This window comes from Geospiza fortis, unplaced genomic scaffold (genome assembly GCF_000277835.1).
Source record: "Geospiza fortis unplaced genomic scaffold, GeoFor_1.0 scaffold171, whole genome shotgun sequence".
NCBI lineage: Eukaryota > Metazoa > Chordata > Aves > Passeriformes > Thraupidae > Geospiza > Geospiza fortis.
In genome coordinates, this window is record NW_005054313.1 from 1,711,993 (window position 1) to 1,730,267 (window position 18,275).

The 18,275-nt window shown below is 44.2% G+C and overlaps 1 protein-coding gene across 2 annotated transcripts in view; it reads left to right on the forward strand.

Annotated features, from left to right (window-relative positions):
- Nucleotides 1-15,895, forward strand: part of CEMIP (cell migration inducing hyaluronidase 1) — a 48,408-nt gene extending 32,513 nt beyond the window's left edge. For both annotated transcript variants that reach the window (XM_031055961.1, XM_005419605.2), the window contains exons 17-28: nucleotides 1,975-2,106; nucleotides 3,917-3,952; nucleotides 4,057-4,212; nucleotides 5,678-5,858; nucleotides 7,684-7,899; nucleotides 8,824-9,035; nucleotides 9,492-9,677; nucleotides 10,385-10,589; nucleotides 11,340-11,426; nucleotides 11,734-11,891; nucleotides 13,306-13,406; nucleotides 14,022-15,895. In XM_031055961.1, the coding sequence (XP_030911821.1) occupies nucleotides 1,975-2,106; nucleotides 3,917-3,952; nucleotides 4,057-4,212; nucleotides 5,678-5,858; nucleotides 7,684-7,899; nucleotides 8,824-9,035; nucleotides 9,492-9,677; nucleotides 10,385-10,589; nucleotides 11,340-11,426; nucleotides 11,734-11,891; nucleotides 13,306-13,406; nucleotides 14,022-14,149 (1,798 nt within the window). In that variant the 3' untranslated portion in view covers nucleotides 14,150-15,895. The remainder of the gene's footprint in view (nucleotides 1-1,974; nucleotides 2,107-3,916; nucleotides 3,953-4,056; nucleotides 4,213-5,677; nucleotides 5,859-7,683; nucleotides 7,900-8,823; nucleotides 9,036-9,491; nucleotides 9,678-10,384; nucleotides 10,590-11,339; nucleotides 11,427-11,733; nucleotides 11,892-13,305; nucleotides 13,407-14,021) is intronic.
- Nucleotides 15,896-18,275: the final 2,380 nt, after the last annotated feature.

The following is an 18,275-nucleotide window of genomic DNA, read 5'->3' on the forward strand; positions in this document are numbered from 1 at the left end:
ATGAAAGGGCTGCACTTGCACCCTTATATCTCATTAGAGGTTGAGTCTGGCTCTCAGTTACCAACCCCCAGACATGTAAAAGGACTTAAATACTCTCAAATTTCATAGTTTCTTTCCTAACAGACCAATTGCCTCCAGTTGTACCATAACCTACATTCCCCCACAACTGCATTTCTTGACAGAAGAAACCATGTAAGGAAGAGAAACCTGCTGAAAGCCTCTGCTCAGCAGGGGAGAATGACAACTCTATCTCCTTCTCATCTCTGGGGTGTGGGTTACCCAGACTACTGCAGTCATGCTCTGGGCAAGAATTACAGGGGTGGGATCCATCTTCCTTCCCAGGGGAGCCCAGCCAGGAGCTCAGATATCAGTTATCCACATCACCCTGGCTAGCAGCTGATGCTAAAAGATGTTCAAAAGTGAATGTTATGTACATTATTTAAATGCTCAGTTAATTGAAGTGATTAATTCAACGGTAAAAGTAGCTGCTAAAAAAAAAAGAAACTTAAGAGCAGCTTGCTCTTGGGAGCCTGATGCTGCTTTTCCAAGCAGCTGAGCACGTGCTTTGGGGAGCTGCCTGCTGCCACAGGTGCAGCTAGTGGTTAGAAAAGGCAATTTCTCCCCTGCCATACAAGGGCAGGAATGGCCCTTGGAAGCCAAACAATTCATAATGCACTCATGGTTGTTCTTGGGGATTACCCAGCAGCCTAAACTGCAGCTCAGATTATTTATTCCATTTTCCACCTTTCACGTGACAAGACTGAGCTGAATAAATGGCTAATGTTGGGCTGGCTGGAGCAAACTGTGAGCTAGGCAGGACAGTGACAGAGTTGGAGAGATTATCCTGCATTCAGTAACAGCATTAAATGTCCAAGTCAAATTCTGGACCCTGTAGTTATCATGGATGTGAATGAAATTGGAATCCATCTCAAAATATCTGTACTTAACAATGCCTGGGGAATTCACAAGAGCTGATACTAAATCTGTCTCTGAAAGTAAATTCACAGTGATGAAGCTGCCAAAGCAATATTCATTTATTGGAACCCTATCAGCCTGATGCTCTGTTTTAGATTGATATGATGGCTTATTAAGCAAAGCAAAGTGCTATTGAATATCTGTTAGCAACTTGACAGCTTGGCCTTGCTATCCATGGTGAGGAATGAATTTTAATCTCTGGACCATCCGTTGCTGGCACTGAGTTGGATACTCATCTGTCAGGTTTTCTAAGCTGTGTAGTGTGATGGAGGATGCTCCTCCAAGAGCAGAAAGGTGCCTCAGGACAGGGTAAATGACAGCCAAGCTCAGCATCACCTTGTTCAGATCCTGTGGCCCAAGCAGTGGCTATCAGGGAGCAGCTGAGGGCACACATTGCTGCAGTTTCTGCTTCTGTCTGCTTTTTTTCACTAAATTAGGCCAATATTTCATCATACTGAGAACTTCAGGGTCACTAAACATTGTACGTGTGTCCTGTGTAGTGGGAGTAGTGAAGGACATACTCTCAGCCTCTCTCCAAGATTTTTAAATTCCTTTCCACAGCAAGAAAAATTTGGCAGTGGTACTCATGGCCACAGTATGGCCAGAGTTAGGAGATAAGAATGCTCAAAAGGGAAAACAAAAGGATATTCATCTAAATAACAGGAACATGCTAAAGGATAGCAGTAAGAGATTAAAAAAAAATCTGGAACTTTTGGGAGCTATAACAAACTTTCCATGCTTTCAGCAATATATCAGCAATACAACACAGGAAAGGTGAAAGGAAACTTGGAGCAAGTCTTTACAACTGCCTTGCCTGGACCTTCCTTCCCTTGGCAGCTGGGCCTGGCCATCACAGCTTGAGCAGACACGCTATGTGGATGGAGAGTGGTCCCAAAGCTGTTCCTGAGTTATCATAAAGCAGATGTTCAGCAGGGCCATGCAGGCAGGAAGGCCACCTTCCCTCTCCAACCAACCTTTCCTCTCTCCCTCTGCTTGCAGGTACAGCCCACACAAGGATGCTGATCCTCTGAAGCCCAGGGAACCTGCAATAATTGAGGGCTTTATTGCCTACAAGAATCAGGATCACGGGGCCTGGCTGAGAGGTGGAGATGTGTGGCTGGACAACTGCCAGTGAGTTTTGCCTTATTTCAACTCTCAGAGTTCAGCCTTGGTGTTTATGGCAAGCATAGCTGTGGTTCAGACTATTTATATAGTCTTCTTTGCCTGATCTGACGATGCCTCAGGTTGTTTCTCTGTGCGATGCTGACCAGCAATAAATCGTCACAATACAGATACACAGATGCAAATAACTAAAAATAAAACCTAATTTGTTTAATATTAAAAATTAGGTGCTCTGAAAAGAAAACAGTGAAATGCACCACCTTTCCTGGCTCAGCCTGGTCACAGATCAGTTTTATGTGGTTCAGTGTAATGCTGAATAAGCAGATACTGATGGAGCAGACATAAAACTATGCATCACAGCAGCAAGGGAGAGAGTCTGGGCAAGTGTGTGTTGTGCTCTTTGAAGGCCATTTCCTGCCCTGGCCAGAGCTGATATTTGTTTTGCACTTGAAAACAGATGATCTGCTGCAGTTTCTGTTTCTGAGCCAGGCTCCTGATATCAATCCTAGCAAAGAGGAGAAGAAGGAAAAAGCCCCTTTAGGAGGGATATTGTGATAACCCTGGTGGGAATGGCTGCCACGCTGATATCTGGTGTCCAATTCCCAGCCAGAGCTGCCTTACCTTGGAGTGACCCAAACCTCTTAAAGCAGCCAGTGGGATAAGCTGGCAGCAGTGACCTGGTGAGAATGGGGCTGTAGCAGAACACTCAGAAATGTCATATTGAGCAATACTTTGTGTTTCTTATGACCCACAAGAATCCACCCTGCTCCAAGGCCAGCGAGTGTTGTCCTCACAGATCCCACTCAGGTCCCTGGGACATTTGCATTGCTGCATATCCTTTGCCAGGGTGCTAAAACACCAAGTGCTTTATGAGTTTCCAGCAGCAAATCTCTGAGTGTGTGTGGATTGGAGGAAGCAGCCATCAAACTGTAATTGTCTTTATAGCCAGAGCCATTTCCTTTTCTATGGCTAGAATCTAATTTATGTGTCCCATTAACAGGGCCAGCGTTAATGTGGCCTGCAGGGAAGCAAGGAGGCCATAGGGTGGGAAGGGCTGCCACCTACAGACAGCAGCTCAGGGAGGGGATCTTCTCCCAAACCACTGCCAGCATCAGTGACAGACGTGGGAGGTGATGCTGGTGTGAAGTCACCATCAAGACTGACTTGAAGTATCATTTCATTGTAACGTTTCTCTAAGCAGCAGTCAAGGAGCAACATCTGTGATTTATCTTACCTTGAAATTTCAGCAAAATAGAAAGATATTCTGTTGGTTTTTGTTTTTTTTTTTTTTTTTAATTCTAATAAGGAAGCTCTGATCTCTGTATTCCTGTTGAGGAAAGAGAAGCCAAGCTGCTCTTTTTTTATCACCTTGCAAAGCTCTTTTATGGAAGCAGTTTGTGAAACATGAAGACAGGGAAGCACAGTGTGTAAGGCAAAGCACCATTAAATAATAAAAGCTGGTTGGAGTGGGAGATAAGCATGATTGTTTTATCTACCAGAGAAAAGCATGTGATCATTAGACAAAGGGATAAAGCTTTATCAGGCAGGTAAACTATGGCTAGTAATCACCACCTTAACCCCAGCTGGAGCAATCAGGTGTGTGTCTGCTGCTTCACGTGATCTGCAAATTCTGCAAGATGTGCCAGAAGAGATCTTCTACAACTGAATGGGAACAAGTCTGGAAAAACCCGAGTTCCCCTGAGCACTGTACAGTAATTAATAAATAGTGCTGTTCCCCGCTAGTTTGCTTGTTATAGTTTGACATGACAAACCAAAGCGACCCCAAATCTCTTCTGAAGCATCTCTCTTCTCTTGGCAGGTTTGCTGACAATGGCATTGGGCTGACCTTGGCGAGGTAAGGGTGGCAGGGCTGTGTGGCAGGGCTGGGTGGCAGGGATGGGTGGCAGGGCACAGGGCTGGCTGTCAGCAGCCCTTTCACCTCCAGCCCTTTCTTCTCAGTGGTGGTACCTTCCCTCACGATGATGGCTCCAAGCAGGAGATCAAGAACAGCCTGTTTGTGGGTGAGAGTGGAAACCTGGGCACTGAGACCACGGACAATGAGATCTGGGGGCCTGGGGGCCTGGATCACCGGGGAAGGACCCTGCCCATCGGCCCGTAAGTTCCGCTCAGCACATCAAAGCACTCACAGTTCCCACTCCCAGCACAAATCCAGCCCAGTGTGGTTTCCTCAGCGCTGTTCAGTTTAATAACCATTACACAGAAAGGATTTAATTTCATGTTTCCCAATCCCAGGGTCCTCACTGTGCAGCTGCTGCTGGCAGGTACATCCTTGCAGGCTGCCAAGACAGATCAAGCTCCTCTTTCCTTCCCCCTCCCCTTTGCAAGGGGATTTGAGAGGACAGCAAGAGTACTCTGTGCTAGCAGGGCACCTCTGTATGCGTGATCAGCAGCGCTGAGCAGTGAGCTGAGCTCCATCAGCTGCCAGGAATGATCAAAGAAGCCTCTTCCTAGGCTTGCATGTGCTCATGTGTGTGCTCAGTGCTGCTATTTTACTGTTGCTCCTGCGAAGGACTTTGATGCCTTTGTTAAGCAGTTTTGAAATGGACAGTGAACTTCATGTGTGGCCTCCTCCTAGACCTTAGTCCTACAGATTGGTTTGCAAATGCAATGCTTTTGCTTCCTAAAAACACAGTTATCCTAACAGTAGCCCCACAGTGAGCAAACAGCTCAACTGATGCTTTTCTACCATATTGTAGGCCTCAATTTCGCTGTCAGCAGTGAGGCTGGAGACTTATTATAAACTGTACCAATAATGAAAACCCATTCTGCTATGACTCTCCTAATATCCTTTACACATACGTGGACATATCTCATCTTGGATGTTGTATGCAGAAACTCAGAACAAATGCACTCGTGCAGGCAGGAATTCTCTAAGGGATCATATGAGGAAGAGATCAAATTTATTTATCATAAGTGAAATTTGAAATGTCTTAGCCTCTTAAAGACCTTGAGCATCTTGTTCGTTTAATTGGTATGAAGATGGTGTCTTCTTTACCTTGCAGCTGATATCAGAAAAGGCTGATAAAGATTAATTAGTCTGCCCTGTCAATTCTTCTTAGCTCTATAGATTCTAGGACCTTTCCTTGTTTTCAAAAACTTTTTTTTTTTAATTGCAGTTGATTTGCAATGCTTCTCTCCAAATCCCTTTGAAAGATGTGGTGGGACTTCTTTTAGCCTCGCCATTACTCAGCCCAAGGAGTCTGCACAGCTCTGCTGAGTTTCAGGTTTCACTGCTGCAGAACTCATTTCTGATGGCAAACACGAATTTATTCATCTTTAGCTCAGTCCTTTGGCATTGCTTTTACTTCCTTCCCTGGAGAGGTACAGGCTAAATAAAGATGATCTGTTCAACACGAGAGAACTTGAGCTGAACTTGCAAGGATAAGAGAGCTGAAAAGAAGGGAAATCCCTTCTCTTCCAAAGCAGGAACTTAGGAGTCATCCTACGGCCTGCAAGAAGCGAGAGCAGCCACCAAACAAGCGCTGTGGGACCGTGCGTGTCTAGAACACATCTCCTGATGCTAACGTGCCATGACCAAGTCTCTCTGAATGTATTTCAGGGATTTCCCCATCCGAGGGATCCAGTTCTACGACGGGCCCATCAACATCCAGAACTGCACGTTCCGCAAGTTCGCGGCGCTGGACGGGCGGCACACGAGCGCCCTCGCCTTCCGCCTCAACAACGCCTGGCAGAGCTGCCCCAACAACAACGTCACCGCCATCCGCTTCGAGGATGTCCCTGTGAGTCCCCTCCTGTCGGGATCGTTAGCTTGTCAGACTGACCTCGAGATGTGTTAGAAAGTCTCTTTTCCCAGCCCGGCACTTGAAGAAGGACTCAGAGCTCTTAACTTCTCGGTCTCAAGGTTGTTTATTGCGTCTTTTCTATAGAATTCTTTCTCCTGCCCTGCCGAGGTCCATCCAGCAGGACAGTTCCAGGCACTCTGCCTGCCCCAGGGTGGTGTTATGTCTTTATACTAAAAACTACGTGTACAATGTTTACAATTACTTTCCAATACCTATCACCCATGTTAGACAGTGAGCTTCTACTCTAAACCAATCTGTAAGTGTCAATTTCGCAGCAGAAGATGGAGGCCAAGAAGAAGAAGGAGAAAGGCTGGACATGCCCAGTTCTCTCCATCTTGCCTTCTGAACCCCCATAGCAGAAACCCTAAAATCTACTTTTCCACCTATTATTCTACCTAAACTGTTGTGGCATGCTGATCTTCATATAAAGTTGGTAATTTGCTCCACAAGTCATAATCAAAACCACAGGTGTTTTGCCTCTGTGCCAGGGCTTCTGAGCCCCCTGGCAGGGGTCCTGGCTGTCCTGGACAGCCAGAGGGATGTCCTGGGTCCTGACACCCTCCCAGACAGCCATCCCTGCATTGGAGATGGGTCTGTGGGCACAAAGCAGAAAATCTTGCCCATTGTCTTTGCCAGGAGTTTAACAGCAATGGGTGCAATAACAAGAAGATTCAAATGTCTGTCAGGATTGCAGCAAAACAGATGCAGGGATCAGTTAAAAAAACCCCCATAGCAACAGTGAAGTGAAAATAATTTCCATTTCTGGATGGCTCAGAAACTGAAGAATCAGCCCCCCTTTATTTTCGACAGTGGTATAATATTAAAGCAGCAGAAGGAAGTCTGTTCTGAAAGGCCTGACTGACCTAGAAGCAGAAAATACTGATTTTGGGGAACAGCCAGTGAAACTGAGCTGATGCAGGATAATTCTGCAGCCCTGCACACCAGGGTAATTCCAGACTCCAGTTCTGCAGACATAAGTGAGAGCAGAGTCCAGCCAAAAGGAGTTTGCCAAATTTTGAATTACAGTATGAACCTCTGGGTGCTGGTCTGAACCTGTCCTGGGGCCTGTTCTTTTGAGTTATTTTTGTATTTGCCTGCACAAATACGAGCTAACTGTTTCACTGAGGTTCACCTTTAGCAGCTGTTAATTTCAGCTGCCAAACATTACAAACAAATAAATAAATAAAGTGGCTGGGCAGAAACGATTTGTGTTGCCTAATTTTCAAAAAATTAGCAGGCTTGCTCATAGGTCAAGAAAAGTGCTGACCAGTGCCAAATATGATGGGAAAGGCAAAATTCCCCTAAAAGTGTTGGTTGGTCACTCTCACATTGCACAAGGCAGGCTGGTGACATGACATTTATTTATGCTGGACAAAAATATCAGTCAGAAGTTGCCTGAGCAGCCATTTCCCAGGGCTGACTGTTTCCCACATTGGTATGACTTCACATGGCTGGGAACTTTGAAGCTGTGTTAGCAAACAATGGGTGAAGTGGCTCTCGTGAAATCACCCCATCTCCTGAACCCTCCTCCAGAATTTTCAGACAAACCTTCCCACTGGTGAGGCTGAAATTGTGTTTTCTAGCCTTTCTCCCATGGTCAGCAGGGAAATATATGTCTGCTCTGCCTAGCAAGTCAAACACACCTTTTAAGTCAGAAAATTGGTAATTTGAGCCACTGTAGTGACCAAGGGCATCCTTTTCTTGTATTCTAAATGATGAATTCCTTTCTGGAGATGTAAATTTGTTCCACTGTTTTGTTTAGATTACTTCAAGAGTCTTCTTTGGAGAACCTGGCCCGTGGTTCAATGATCTGGATATGGATGGTGACAAAACATCAGTTTTTCATGATGTAGATGGTTCTGTGTCAGAATACCCAGGCTCATACCTGATCAAAGAGGATAACTGGTTAATCAAGCACCCTGACTGCATTGACGTGCCCGACTGGAGAGGCTCCATCTGCAGCGGGCACTTTGCACAGGTAAGGCTGCTCACCTTGCAGTGTCATTATCACTTTGGTTTGTTTAAAATTTCTTGGCACTTTAAAGCTTGACCTGTAGAAATGGACTTTCTTCAGAGTGCTCAGTGTTTGTTTATCAGCATGTCTGCACAGGTGGCTTTGAACATGAGAAATACTGTGGTGTATTTTCTGAAACCTTGGCCTTGGCTGCTGGCAACTCCAACAACTTCTGCCTGAAGCCTCCTGAGAGCTCTGTGGGCATTCACAGATTAATATTCATAAATCCATGGGCTGTCAGCTAGTTATTTTTCCCTGATTTATGGAAGGAAGTGTTGCCCACAGTGTTATGGGAAATGTGCTGATGAGTCGAAATTAGACTTCAGCTTTCATGGTCTTTCATCCTGTGTGTGACCATCAAACCATTCTTCCCACCACAGGAGCCCTGAGTGCTGCTGCCATGAGAGTGCTCACTTTCCTCTGCTGAGAGGGCCTGGTTTTGTCTTGTATGTTGCAACAGTTGGGGTTTTTTTTGGTGTGCAGTGCCCCTACAGCCAATTTCTAACCACCGAGCTGGGTTTCAGGCTTCTGAAAGCCAGACAGAAGGATCCTTGTTCAGCACAAGTCAGATGTCTGAGGTAGATACTGTCCTGCTGCTGAGGGTTGCAGGGTGCTGTGGAATATCTCAGCCCTGCTGCAGCCTCTGGCACATGCGCTTGAACTCAGTGGATGAGGAAATGAGCCTTTTATTTTTTTTCCTGAAAACAGTTTGCTTTGTTGAAATGGAAGCCTAAGAAATTGGACATAAGTGCACAGCCCACAGGTTCCTGCCCAGCACACAGGACTTGCTCCAGCTCACATCTATTGAGTATCTGAACCTTTCACTGTAGTTCATTAAACCCTTGGTGATATCTTTTTTTGTTTGGTTGGGGTTTTTTTTCCATCCAGATATACATCCAAGCCTACAAGCCAGCCAACCTGAAAATGAAAATAATAAAAAATGACTACCACAATCACCCACTCTACTTGGAAGGGGCTTTGAGCAAAAGCACTCATTACCAGCAGTATCAGCCAGTTGTAACTCTGAGGAAAGGCTACACCATCCACTGGGACAAGACAGCCCCTGAAGAGCTGGCCATATGGCTCATCAACTTCAACAAGTGAGTGAACTGAGTCCCAGGATTCCAGCACAATCATGTAACTGCACATTTCTAATGGGTGAGGTCATCACCTCATGAGCTCTTCCAGAATGAACATGCCTGTTACAGGAAGTCCATTGAGTTCATCTTTTCATGAGCCATCTCAGGTTCCTGTTTCCTCCCCCAGGAAGCTCTGTAAGATAACTCAGTTCATTTTTGGAAGTTCAGAGCTAATTCATTCCTGGTTCATGGAAGTCACAGGTGTAGAAGTCAGGAGCAGATCTGCCCTACATTGCTTAACTAACCCATGGTTGTTATGTCTGTATATTTATGTTGCTTTAATCCATTCTAAACCAGGAAAATTTTAACTGGACAGGAAAAAACTTACTGTAAATTATTTAGTTTGGCTTCTAGCATGCCCAGGAAAATAATAGTTATGTTCGAACTTGTTACAATGTGGGTCTTTGCTATTTTTAGGAATGACTGGATCCAAGTAGGGTTTTGCTATCCTAAAGGGACAACGTTTTCCATTCTCTCAGACATCCACAACCGTCTCTTGAAGAAAACATACAAAACTGGAACCTTCTACAGAACCTCCCAAATGGAGAAACTGGAGCACAGATACCCTACCAAAGGGTACTACTACTGGGATGAGGACACTGGGTAAGACAGCAGGCCTTGCTGGTTTGGACATTGCTGCTTTGGGAATGCTGCTGGAGCTGGGAGCTGTTTGCCTAATGCCACTAGCAGGGATCACAACCAAACCAGGAAGGTTTTCTGGGAATGTGACCAGTGTTTAATTTTCCTGGGACTCCCAGGACTGACAGTCATTCACAGCCTCTGCTGCACTGCCAATTACTCTGGGAAATGCTTTTCCAAGTGAATACAAATTAGAAAAAAAAAGAAAAGACAAAAGCAAAGTGCTGACCACAAAACTTAACTGAAGACATGCACAGCCCTTATTGTTTTGAACAACAACTATTCAACTATTTATAAACACCGTGACAGGGATGCACAGGAACTAGGTGTAAAGCCTGTTATTTTAAAGGATTAAAATAATGGGAAAAAAAGAAGGACCTAAAATACAAAGCATGTATTTCTACATATATGTATCACTATAGAATAGAGCTCAGAAGGTGTTCAGGTGCTATCTGATTTCTCTGTTTCACTTTCCATGAGCTCCCTAAACCATTTCTGGGATGAGTGTTTGTTCCCTTTTATTTGCATGTGGGATGTTGGGCACTATAAAACACAGGACCAAGGGCTGCAATGAAAATTATTGCAAACCATAGGAAAGAGTCCACCAAAGCAGTATGTTTTTGCACAAAATATTTGAAGGATGCTGTTTGGTTTTTTTTTCCTGCCTACAGGTTGCTGTTTCTGAAACTCAAAGCTCAAAATGAGAAGGAGAAGTTTGCTTTCTGCTCTGTAAAGGGCTGTGAGAGAATAAGAATCAAAGCTGTGATCCCAAAGACAGCTGGTGTCAGCGACTGTGAAGCCACAGCCTACCCCAAGTACATTGAGACGCCAATAGTGGAAGTGCCAATGCCAAAGAAGCTCTCCAGTGCACAACTGGTAAAGCAGCTGATTTCTTATCACATAATCACTGCTCATGTATATCTGGCACATATTGAGCTCACAGCTATAGAAAAACCTTGTGCCAGGGTCAGCATATGCTGTGCCTGATTTTCTGGAATGTTTCAGGCGGGTGAAATAAAATGAAACAGATTCTTGCAATATGTGGAGAGCCATTGCAAGCTCTATGCTTGTTCTTTGGGGCTCTGATGTGATGTGCTGTTCTTGAAAGCACAGGTGAAAACTGATGAGCTGGAAGGCAGGTTGGTCCAGTGAATGTGATTTTGGAGGCTCCAGCTCCTCCAGGCTGTAAGAGCAGCAATGACAGAAAGGGGACTGAATAGTAGAGCTGAATTATTCTCATTTATATAATGCATGACACAATCTCCATTATCCAGTCTGGTTCTGGGGGAGGAAGTGGGGTATTTATCTGTTATTTGGGTTTTTTCATTCATTGCCCTTGAAACAGGAATACACAGCAAAGCCTTGGAGAATCATGTGTCAGTTCTGCAAAGTAAGAATCACTCTGTCATTCAGTGAAACAGCTTAACTGGTGACAGGATCAGCAGAGAGGTTACCATTGTGCCCAGTTTCATTAGCAATTTAATTTGGCAGGTCAGTGCTTATTATGTAGCTTCCTTGTTGATTGAATTTCAGGGTTTGAAATGTTTTCATTGGAAATGCAGCATTTAGGTAATGGACATTCTCACTAGAAAATCTGGGGTTTTTTTCTTTTTTTTTTGCAAACAGAAGACCAAGGACCACCTAATTGAAGTGAAAATAGAAACTTACAAGAAACAGTACTTCCACCTGAAGGATGACTTTGCATACATTGAGGTGAGCAAATCCTCTCAATGAACTTAATGGGGTGCAATTCTACACCACTTGCTTTATCTTCATGGAAAACTTGCTTATAAAGTTACCATGGAGAGTTAAATTTGAATAATTTCTTTGTATTTTGGGGGGGAAAAAAAAAGGCTGTATCTTCTCTTGATAGGCAGGATAGCAGGATCTTAGAGACCTGGAATTCTGCCCTTTGAAGGAAACAGCAGTCCCATGACTCAAGACTATCAGTGCTTCTTACAGGTGGTTGTTTGCAATTGTGTTACTGTGAGAGATGAAGAATGTTTTTCCCCCTGCCCAGGTTGATGGTGTCAGGTTTTTCCTCACTGAAGAGGGAATCCAGCTGGTTGTGATTGATGGACACCATGGAAAAGTTGTTGATCGAGTGACATTCAAAAACTCCATTCTACAAGGAATCCCAGCACAGATAGAGAATTATGTCAACAACATCAAAGATCAGTGAGTAAATAATCTGTTCTCACTAAGGTGCAATGTGCAAGAATGCTGCATAACACTCATCTTTTTCTTGGATTTTATCACCCAACAAGGGCCAAACACCCACAGCAGAGCAATACACCCAGTGTAGTTTTGTGCCTGATGATTCCACAAGCCCAAATGTGTGCAGGAAATGCAGGCAGCAGCAGAATGAACACTCTTTGATTCAGGACTGATTGAGCCCCAGATAATGTGCAGGGCTGCATGTGATTAACAAACTGCAGAGCTACATTTATGTTGTGGGTTATAGACAACCTGCAGAGTGAAATTCACAAAGCACTGATCCATACAGATGCACACAGCTTGCATTTTTTTACTGCATGTATGTTTTCTCAAATTGCAGATAATTCCACTAATAAAATACATTCCCTGCCCAGGCCTAAAGGCTGGATTATTTTGTATTTTAAGTATGGGCAGCCAGGAATGCAGAGTTTTGGAAATAAGTGATAGTAGCCAAGAGATGTTCCTGCATCCTGGAGACAATGGCTTCTTCTGCTGGAGGGAGAATTAGAACCACATCAGAAACCCCATTAACCAAAGGGGTTGTTCCCACATTAGCTTGTGGAGTGCTCGTGGGAAGTGAATATATTTAATTGTTATGAAATCTGTTTGGATTTGAAATCTGATGTGTAAAATTTAATACAAATATGAGTGCTTTGTTGACAAATGATCTGAAATAGCTGTGGGCAGATTGACAGGATATTGTTCTGGCATTTACTCTGGGGGAAGCTTGAGCAGAGTGCCATGCAGGTGCAGGCAGATGTGTTTCTGTTGTCCTAAATAATTCTAGAGGTTTCAAAAATCATATCATGTAGTTACTTTGGGGAAGCATGGTAATTTCTCACTTTTCTTTCATATAAAAAATAAGTGGTCTTTTCAGAGAGGCCATCATCCTGCTTCACAAAAATCCCAATCCTGGCTATGTCCAGTTCCCGATCAGCAATAGTAGTAATAATATTAACACACTTTTTTAAGAGAAGCACACTGAAAGGAACAAAAAAGTAAGGTCAACAAAAGTCTTAGGGAAGTGAATTTTTTCAGGTTTAATCTGCTAATGAAAGAACAAGAAATTGCTTGAGACTTGCTAAGGGCATCCCAGGGAGCAGATGGGTTTCTCTGAGCAAAGCAGGATGGAACTGCAGGTTGGAAACATTTAAATCATCCTAGAAAACAATGTTTAAAAAAAAAGTGACTTTTGTCTGCTTTCTAATGGGTTTTGCATAACTGGAAAAATAATCTATGACCAAACTGTTGGAAAGCATTGAGAAGCATTAAAGCTGAAGTCACACAGAGGCAGGAGTTACCAGTGCTCAGGACAAACAAGCGAGGAAGGTGTTCTGGCTCTTCACCCATTTACAAACCTCTCTGTTTCCTTCAGCTCCATAGTGCTGGTGACATCTAAAGGAAGATTCATTTCAAGAGGACCATGGACTAAAGTACTGGAGAAACTTGGAGCAGGAGAGGGTTTTAGGTTAAAAGGTAACCGGTTTTTAAAAACTCATTTATAACCTCCCATTATTCCAGTAAAGGGAGAGTTTTTCTGCTTCTGAACTTTGCCTTGCTTGTTTCTATCAGCATGTGCTCAAACATCCTGGAACCAGTAATTTATTTATGCAGAAAGGTTGTATCCACTACAGCTTTGGCTAACATGCTCCATTTAAAGCTGTAAATATAAAAAACACACTGGCAGTTTTTCTTAGAAGTAAATAATTCAGGGGATTTGATTTTCCAGATTAAGTTCAGATAAAAAGACCTTTTAATAATAGAAATATTGAGCCTTTTCATACACTAAATGCCCCAAACCAGGATTTTTTTACTTGTCTGAACTTTTTAGCTGATTTTCTCTTGAAACATTCTGACTTGATGGCACAAAGCATATTGATTTCAGGGTATCACATATTAGAATGCAGCTCCACGTGCACATTGCTGCAATCAGCTTTAGGAGCTTCAGGCATGATTCCATCTGTGTGTGTGTGTCATACCCATGGCTCTTGTGCACCGGCACCCCTCCAGCCATGAGGTGTGGCCATGCACACAGGTGGGTTTCTGGCTCACTCCTGGCACACTCCAAATTACATTTGCTCTGATTTGCAGAAAAAATGGCTTTTGTGGGCTTCAAAGGTGGCTTCCGCCCCGTCTGGGTGAAGCTGGTCACCAGCGAGGACTCAGCTAAAATCTACCAAGCACTGCCAATTCCTGTGGTGAAGAAAATGAAGTTGTGAGGACACCCTGCTGTGCCTGCTGGCCGCCAGCACCGCCCCGTGGGACGGACGGACGGACGGACAGACGGATGGACGGACTACTGACCACTCTGCGCAGGCCTTGCCCGTAGCATTTTGTTGTTGTTGTTACTGTTGAAAAAGAAATCTCACTGTAAGTAGTAGAGTGGCCACCCGTGACAGGAGAGCCACATGTGAACGGCGTGTGCTCGGGGCTGGCCAGCCCGGGCTGGCTCAGGGGGCACTGAGCGAGGCCTGGGCTGTTCCTGCAGGCGCTGCTCCTGGCACGGACTGATCGTGGTGCTGCCTCTTGAAGGGGAGCTCTTGGTCTGAAGACCACCAAGGATTGTTGCTTCCACCATCCTCTAAGTTGACTTTTCCGTAGTGCAACTAGCTGCTCACGTAGACATGGGATGCCAGTTCAAAGACTGGCTGACAATCGGGTTTGAGTGATTTCCTGGATGCTGGGAAGTGTAAGCACTTCCCCTAAAGCTTCTGGGAGGTTTGACCAAGCTCTTTTGGGGTGTGTGTTGTACATGCAGCCTACGGCACATAGCTGGGGAAGAAATGACAGAAGGAGTGGACAAAACATGCCAGCAGAGACTGATGGAACCACCTATTCCTGCTTCCTCAGAAAACTGCATTTTTCCTATGGATCAAGGAGTTTTAATAGTGGCTGTGCAAATATGAAATTTTCCTTCAACAAACAGCTACAGGCTAGAAGGAGAGCAATGTCAATTAGCACATGTATTTTCTCAGCCTTTCCCATTCAGCCTTTCCCTCTGTACAACAACGTGCAGGATCAGTTTATGGTTGCCAACTAATGCCATCCCAATTCAAGGCTTCCAATTTTTGACTAGGAATACTGGGACTTACCTTATTCAGCATCAAATAGGGTGAGCTGTCCTTGCCTTTCCCAGGACATCAGAGGGATCAGACTGCTCTGCTGTGTGCTGCTTTCTGATCCTGTCTTCAGGCTTAAGATATTATGTCTTGGTCCTTCTGTGAGAGTTACATGAGACCTGGATGAGGTCTTGCCAGGTGGCTGAAGAATTAAAGTGGGAATCCCAATGCAGTAGTTGGATGTCTTGTACCTCCTTTCCCCCTGCTTCAAACAAAGACCTGGGTAATGATGGCAGATCAGAGTGGATCAGGACTTTAGAGGGGCATCTCTTGAAGCTGGGATGTTATCTTGTAAAACTCTGAAAGCATTTCTGGTGTTCAGGGATATTTCTGTCAGTTACCCCAAAATACCACACAGGCGTTTCTGGAGGCTGTGGCTGTTCTAAGAAGTCTGAGGGCAGGGGGGAAGTGTGAAAGGCATCATGACGAGCTTTTAAAGAATGTCAATCTTGCCAGCAAGACTTGGGTTTATTTCCCCACTTTATCTCTGCCGGTCCCCACTGCCACATAAATGATTCCAATTGCTGAGGGCTACTTTGTTTATGTAATTAGGTTGGTTTTTTTCCCCACAGTATCAAAAATGCTACTTTGAAATTAGACTAAAAAGCAAGAATTTTGTTTGTCATTCCAAAGGCTGTGCAGATACTGGTTTAGATCAGTTGCTCTGATTGTCAAAGCAAGCATGAACAAAATTTAAATATACTGTAGGTTATATTCCACTCAAGCCTCTCCTGGGTTTTGAAACTGGAAATGTTCTTTTCAGTCTTACTACAAAATTGTTTTGAATTCACTGAATGTCATGTGTATTGTATTTAACAAAAAAAAAAAAAAAAAAAAAAAAAAAAAGCCAAGGGTTCCCTCCCAGCTTCCCAACAAGAGTCTGGTCATGAATGCTCCTTAGGCATTTGTGCTGTTTGCAGAGTGAATGGGCAACATTTGTAGAAGGCAAATGAAGTGGTTTGTTTATTCCTGAAAATTCTTATGATAGTTTGGGGATTTTGCCAATTATTCCATGAAAGAGTCAGTCTCACTGGTGTTTCAACCACGATCATCCAAAACATTTATCTGATGTCCTGCGATGGCCACAACAGTGCCAGATCCATGAAATCAAGGGAAGAGACTAACAGGAATTCCCCTGGGTCTGTCAGTTTGGGTTGTCTGCGCTTTTCCTTGCCTTGAGCCAGTGCTGTTGCTTGCAGCAGTTTTGGTGGAACACATTTGCTTCCAGGAGATGGACCAAAGCAGGAGTATTTCCTTCATGAGCACTTAGCAGAGGGTGGGCAGGAAAGCCAGGCGTGGGATGTGCCTGGAGTGGGATTTGCTTTGTGCAAGCCTCAGTGCTGGCGCTGCCCTCTGCAGTGCTCCACTGGCCATGGCCGTTTCCCCTCTCCTGCTCTCTCTAAGAGTGTAAACACCCAGGAGCATCCCACCAGGTGGGTCTGTCCCCTAAACTGCTTCTTTCAGCTTCCAGGGGCATGTTGCCTTTGTGCTGAAGTGTAGCTTCTGATTTTGCTGTTTTGGGAGTTCTCAGGGTGAAAGCATAAGACTTGGCTCTAGGAAAAACCCTTTTATTTTCCTTTCCTGAAAGATCTCACCTTATTTAGAGAGAAAACTTAAGCAGCTTGTTCTGTGATGCTGAGCCTGGCACGTGGGGCTGTTTTGGAGCTGGGGAGGGTCCTCTGCTGTGAATACCTGCAGGGAATCACGCAGCCAGCAGAGCATGGTGGCTGTGTGCAGGGAAATGCCCAGGGCTCCTGCTGACCTGCACGGGCTGCAGCCATCCTTGTGTCCTCTGGAGCCTGGTGCCATCCCCAGCCAGCAAGAGCTCTGCGCCAAGTGACTCCTGCTCAGTCTCTGACTGTTCTAGAAGCTGCAGTGAACACTCTGACCAGTGAATTCCCCAATTCTCGTCCTCTGCACAGCCCCTGCAGGAGCTGCAGTGACCCTCTCTGTAAGGTTTTGTTACTGCAGATGTTTCCATGTTTGCCTACACAGTTGCCATTGGTGGAGTGGGGTTTTTTTGGTTGCATTTTGTTTGTTTGTCTCTTTGTTTGTTCGGATGTTTGGGTTTTATTGCCTCTGTTCAGTTGCTTGTTTTACCTGTCGCCGAAACAGCTGGTCCTTTTTCGGAGTTAGATGTTTGTACATTTTCTTATAGACTTTCCAATGAAAAAAAAAAGATATATTTTCTATTAATTTATTACAATGGCACTAAGACAACTAAATTGCAGACATATGAAGCATTTTTACTGGAGTTGAGCATTGTCCAGTTTGTTAAGGAGGTTGGCAATGTGTCTTTTCTGATAATCTGCTTTGCACTTGAAAGCTCTCTATGTCCACAGACCGTGGTGGTGCATTGACTGTCGGGTTTATGATGACAAGAGCTCTTGGGACGTCGTTTCCAAAAGATTGTGGCTTACAACTGAAATAACACGTAGTTGTTTGGAGTACACAATGTTTATCAAAATAAATATTCTGTGCAAATTTCTTATTTTATTTTTGTCTCCCTACTTATTTCAAAAGACAAACCCAAGGGGCCAAGCAGTCCCTGTCTGTATTTGTTGGCCAGTCCACAGAGACCACAGCACCTTTCACTGCCTGGTCACAGCTGCAGGATCTGAGACAGGGGGACGGGAAGGGAAGCAGATGGGAATGGGAAGGGGGATATTGCAGCCATGGAAAGGCCTGTATTTAGGGCAGGTGGGGCACTATGGGGTGACAAGCCAGGAAAATGGAGAGGCACCCAACTCGAGGGACTCAAAAGGAGATGTGAAGAGGGTTCCCTCTACCTCAGCTCCTGCCAGGATGCAGGCAGACATCACTGCTGCTCTGTGTGTGTGTGTGTGCATGTGTATGTGTGTGTTTGGGACCGGGGATGGCTGAGTGGATCTGTTATCTGAGATTGAAAAGCATAAAAATACAACATAATTCAATATGTTTAATAAAATATAACATGATTTAATATTTAGAATATATATTATAAAGATAATATAGATTATTAAAAGAGTATTATAGACTAGAATAGAATGGAATAGTTTATCTTGGAAAAGATCTCTAAGGTCATTGAGTCCAACAGTCATAACCAAGCATTCCAAAGTCCACTGCTAAACCATGTCCAGAACTGCCACATTATAATATATTATAATTTATTATATATAATATAATATAATATAATATAATATAATATAATATAATATAATATAATATAATATAATATAATATAATA